The sequence below is a fragment of the Panthera tigris genome, chromosome D1 (assembly GCF_018350195.1).
Source record: "Panthera tigris isolate Pti1 chromosome D1, P.tigris_Pti1_mat1.1, whole genome shotgun sequence".
In the NCBI taxonomy this organism is placed as follows: Eukaryota; Metazoa; Chordata; class Mammalia; order Carnivora; family Felidae; genus Panthera; species Panthera tigris.
Genome location: NC_056669.1, coordinates 61,845,945 through 61,851,852, shown reverse-complemented (window position 1 = coordinate 61,851,852; position 5,908 = coordinate 61,845,945). Strand labels below are relative to the sequence as shown.

The 5,908-nt window shown below is 37.0% G+C and overlaps 1 protein-coding gene across 1 annotated transcript; it reads right to left on the bottom strand.

Annotated features, from left to right (window-relative positions):
* Positions 1 to 4,364: 4,364 nt before the first annotated feature.
* Positions 4,365 to 5,321, bottom strand: LOC102949799 (putative olfactory receptor 56B2). Its single transcript, XM_007083262.1, has one exon. The coding sequence runs from the start codon at positions 5,319 to 5,321 to the stop codon at positions 4,365 to 4,367; it is 957 nt and encodes a 318-aa protein (XP_007083324.1).
* Between the last annotated feature and the right edge of the window lie 587 nt (positions 5,322 to 5,908).

Sequence of the window (5,908 nt, the reverse complement as noted above, 5' to 3'; positions counted from 1 at the left end):
TTTAAAAATAAGGTAGCAACATTTGGGGTTTTTTAGTTAATTTAATATTTGCGTCTCAAATTTTTAGCTGATGGCAACAATGGGCTAGGTAATACAGTAATGTTGACATACATTTATAGTGAAAGCTTATTATATTAATCAAAAACATATATTGAGAAGGTGCTTGACATTGTACCATGTGCTAACTTTGCAACTATAAAAATTTTACAGTCTTTTTCAAGGCAAAGTTCAAATCTAGATGTGGAGAGAGTCATGTAAAGATATTTACACAGGTTTTGAAGGTCATTTTAAAGACATGTCTCAGTTTCTAGTCAGTGCAGATGAGAGTTTTTATCTCTATCTTGTGAAAGTAAGAGACCTGCTTGGGGTGCCTGGGTGGCTCAGTCGGTTAAGCAACCAACTCTTAATGGTGGCTCAGGTTCTGATCTCATGCTAGTGAGATTGAGGCCCATGTCAGGCTCGCACTGGCAGCATTGAGCCTGTGTGGGATTCTCTCTCTCTCCCTCTTTCTCTCCTGCTCGTGTTCTCTCTCTCTCTCTTTCTCTCTTTATTTCAAAGTAAATAAATAAATTTAAAAGAAGGAGACCTGCTTACCCCCAGATTTTTTCTAATTAATGAACCCAAACCTTTAACAGGAACACAAACCAAATAAATATTAATGAAAAAAAAAAACTTGCCTGAAGAGAATAAGATATGTTTTATTTTACACTTCGATAGAAAATAGCTATATCATATCAGATATACATTATTTTCAAGCTTCAGAAATTTATTTTACTGAGTGACATTTTTTAAAAACTTTATTTATTTATTTTGAAATCAAGAATCCAAGGCTTAACTGCCTGAGCCACACAGGCACTCCTTACTGAGCAACATTTACATTATTTCCTTATCCTGTATCAAGGGTTCCAGTGTACAAACAGACATTTTTGTTTTGGTATTCACTACCCTAAGGTTCCTAGCAAGCTAAAACATACTACATTGCTAATAGTAACTTATCGTTTGGATGTACATCATGCTGAACTTTACATTTGCAGTCTATCTCTCTTGCTGAAGTTAGACACAATTCTACAGCTCCATGTTTGTTAGACAAGATATAGAGGTAGACAGACCTGAAACTTCTCCAGGTGGCTCCATGAGGTTCAGTGAATCTCGTAGGTATAGTCCTACAACTCTCAAAGTTCTTCCATACTACTAATATCTTCTGGAGCAGCTGCAAATCTAACACATCACGATGAGCTGGGTATTATGCTAATTGTGATATAAATTATAAGTCAATGGCTGTTAAATTTAAAGTGAAGAAAATGTACTTGCTCAGTCAAAAGTATTCATTTATAATTTACAGTGTACATCTTACATTATATTAAATGCTATTGATACAGAGATGAATAAGTCATTAATCTTTTCATGGAATGTTTGGTCCAGAGGTCCAGACAGTTGTACAACTGGCACATATGCTATAATATGAACTGCTGTGTTGTGAAAATTAAGAAGGTTCTTAGATAATCAAATGAAAGATCTTTTGACTTGATCTAGGGCAAGACTGTGCATATCATTTAACTAGTTGATTAACAAAAATAATTAAATATCCCTTAATTAACAGATTACACTAACAGATTACCCCTAATTCCTGCTAGTATTAGTGACTTTCAATACATTTTAAAGTCAAGATTTGTGATATTAACAAAGGATTGACTGAAGGACATCTGATTTCTTATATTCATTTATATATCCACAATTTAACACTTAAATGAAAAAGAATACGAGAGAACTTTATACCAGGATTGCAGTGAGGTCAACATTGTGCCCTTATGAAATTGCATTTACTGAAACTTCTTTTCTTGTTATTTCCTTAGTCCTATGAGGTACACTATATGAAACAACAAACAGGAAAAATCCATTATTTTTGTTATAGAGATGCTATTGGGAGTTCCATAAGTTATAAAAGTGCTTATATTGATTAGAACTCATGCAAAATATCACCTCTCCCATCTCAATGTCAGGAATGTTGAGCCCATCCAGAACAACTTGTTTTGATTAAGCTTTTGTGAAACTTATAATTTAGAACTTTCTTTTTGTAGCCAAAATGATTGAAGGAAAATTTAAATCCCAATTGTAGCAATTTTTAAGCAACATGATATAAATTTCTTTCTTTTTCTTTTGATTTTATAGTTTTAAGTTTTTATTTAAATTCTAGTTATCTAACATATAGTGTAGTAATATGAGTTTCAGAAGTAGAATTTAGTGACTCATCACTTACGTATAACACAAAGTGCTCCTTACAAGTGCCCTCCTTAATACCTTTCACCCATTAAACCCACCACCCTTTTCCCCTCCGGCAACCCTCAGTTTGTTCTCCACAGCTAAGAGTCTGTTTTATGGTTTGCTTCTCTCTTTTTTCCCCCATTGTTCATCTGTCTCATTTCTTAAATTTCTTAAATTTCACATTTGGGTGAAAGCATAACTATAAATTTCTGTTTGTGAATTTTGTAATTAGATTATATTTTCTTATTCATATTTTGCTTATGCCATATTTCCACCAATTCTTATCTTTTTCCTATTTTATCACCAGCATTTTTGCAATCTATGTCAGTTCAACAGTTAGATGGGTGGTGAGGTAAATATATAAACAATAAACAGCAAGTGAAAAAACAGATTTCAGTTGCCTCTAAGATGACTTAGAGAGATCCCCAAATAAGATTGGACTGAATAACAGGATGGCTTTAAGTGGATGAAGCCCCCCTGAAAAAAAAAAAGTGAGTAGCCTGGTATAGAAGAATAAAAGGCTTAAAAACAAAAAAAAAATTATCTCAAACATGACCATGGTCTTTTGGTTATGATCATTGAGAAAAATTTTTAAGGGTAGTGTAACCATGGCATCGGCAATATTAGAAACAGTCCTGATATTTTTCATTCATAATGTTTGTTATACATTTTATAAGCAGTGAAATTATGAGAGTGTATCTACACCTCAATGTAAATTACATTAAATGTTTTTTTCATTTTGCTTCTTCAGTGCCTACTGTCCCCTGTAACATTCCTCCTCATTCTGGAAACTGCTCTTTCAACAATTTATCAACATGGAACCCATGAAAATCATGTTACAAATCCACAAACCCCAAAGTAGTGTAGCAATTCTAGATGCCCTGAATTCAAAATAGGAAAATATGAAGATGCTTTAATTATATACAGTTGTTAAAGTCTTGCCAAGTTACAAAGACCTCTATTAGTGTTGATACTCATATAAAGTTATTTTCTAGACACTTAGATTGCAGTATTTTAATAATCCATTAACAGTGTATTATTCTCATGATTTTTATTTCTTTTTTAAAATTGTTTCTTAATGTTTATTTATTTTTGAAAGACAGAACGTGAGCAAGTGAGGGGCAGAGAGAGGGAGACACAGAACCCAAAGCAGGCTCCAGGCTCTGAGCAGTCAGCACAGAGCTCGATGTGGGGCTCGAACCCACAAACTGTGAGATCATGACCTGAGCGAAGTTGGGCTCTCAACTGACTGAGGCACCCAGGCGCCCCTCATGATTTTTATTTCTTGTTACTTTGGTATCCAAGGACATTATTTAGTTTCTAACTGAGTGATGCATGAAGGGTATGGATCTTGGATAATGGTTAATTATTTCAGAAAGGATTTCCCAAAATAAATATGGACAGAATGCTTCCCTGGACATTTGCAATGGGAAAAAATATTCCAATTGATACTGAAATGTATTGAACGAATAAATATGATTAATTTGGACAATCAGTATTTTCTTCCTTGTGAATTGAGAAATGGAGAAAGACAGTTTTTTAAGTTTATTTATTTATTTTTATACAGAAAGAACAGGGAGGAGCAGAGAGAGACAGAGAGAGAGAGAATCACAAGCAGGGATTCCAACTTGGGGCTTGAACTCCTGAACTATGAGACGAACCATTAAATGAACCCTGAGATCATGACCCCAACCAAAATCAAGGGATATTTAACTGACTAAGCCACCCAGGCACACCGCTGGAGAAAGACATTCTTAAACAAGAAAAAAAGAGTGTGAAATATGCAAAGAAAAGATAAACCTCCTCAGAGAGGTCTGAGGAAGGTCAAGTAGTATATTTCACTTGTCTTTCCCTAGAATCCCTGGGAATGTAAGAATCAGAATGGTCCCCTTTTCCAGTAAGATGTTTGCTTGAAACCCAAACATTTCAAAACTAATTGTCACCTGGTTGTTTTTTAAGTTCATTTGTTACCACTAATTTGTTACATTAACTGAAAAACTGCCACAGTGCCCTTTTTCCATAGTACTTCTGTCATGCATAATGATAGGAAAAACATAAGGATAAATATTTGGGATTTTACCTAAGTGAGCCCCTTCTCCATGTTAGTTGCTTTTGATGTTCAACTTAAGAGCTTTATATAAGCCATGCCTGAGTTCCTTATTCTTGAGTGCATACACTATGGGGTTGAGGGCGGGAGGAATGACATTGTGTAGTACATTGAGGAGAACTGGGACAAGGGGAAGCGTGATTGCTGCACTATGGGTGATAGAAATGACAACAATGACTGTGTAAAAGAACAAAATGAGGATGAGGTGGGAAGTACAGGTACTTAGGGCTTTGGAAGCAGCTTCTGCTGAGTTCAGTTTCAGCACTGAGTGAAGTATCAAAACATACGATAAAAAAATCAAAGCCAGGTCACTCCCCATCAGTGTCCATGCCAGAAGTAGCTGGTAGACGCTGTTGATTGTCCTGTCATCACAGGATAAGCTAGTGACTCCAAGATTAGAGCACAGGCAGTGCTCAATTTGGTTCTGTGAGCAGTAGTGTCTCTGAGCAGCCAACACAGGCACTGGGATGGTAGCCAGGCTGTTTCTAAGTGCCATGAACACAGTTGCCTTGACCACAAAAGAATCAGTAACTATTGCTGGATAGCGTAGTGGTTTGCAAATGGCTACATATCTATCTATAGCCATGCAGACAAAGATACCTGACTCCATAACCACAAAACAATGTATGACATACATCTGAGCAAAACACTCAGGGAGACTGATGGCCTTGGCACTGAACCATAAGATGGCCAAAATCTTAGGCATGATGGTGGTAGCCAGTCCCATGTCTACAACAGCCAGACCTAGGAAAAAGTACATAGGCTGATGCAGTGTGGCCTCCTGATTGATGATGATCAGGATAAGGATGTTGGCAGTGAGAGCTAAGAGGTAGAGCAGAGCCAGGGGCAGGGAGAGCCAGTGCTGCCAGGGGTGAATGCCTGGGAATCCCATCAGAATGAACTCAGAGACCTGGAACTTAGAGATGTTGGAATGTGTGAGATCCTGGAACATCCTTCACTAAGGGAAAAGCATATACAAAGTTACAATTCTTAATATTCTCTCTGACAGTATTTTAAAAGATGTTACCCACCTTCATGTTTATGAAATGCAGGAGTCTTCATCTTCATTATTCTGATCCTGCCACTAACATTTATCGGACATTTATTTTTTTTTAACGTTTATTTATTTTTGAGACAGAGAGAGACAGAGCATGAACAGGGGAGGGGCAGAGAGAGAAGGAGACACAGAATCGGAAGCAGGCTCTAGGCTCTGAGCAGTCAGCCCAGAGCCCAACGTGGGGCTCGGACTCACGGACCGGGAGATCATGACCTGAGCTGAAGTCGGATGCTTAACCCACTGAGCCACCCAGGCGCCCCAATCGGACATTTCTAATGACACGAACCATGATAGCACATTCCATGTTTAACTCTCTTAATCATCACAAAATCTCCATAAGGCAGGTCACATTATTTCCACCTTCTTACAATTGAAGAATAAGGACATTGGAGTTACCAGAACCTTGGTCATTACCTTCCATCTTATAAGTTATGGAGACTGACAGGATGAAAGCAATCTTGTAACACAGCCTGGCCTCTTAA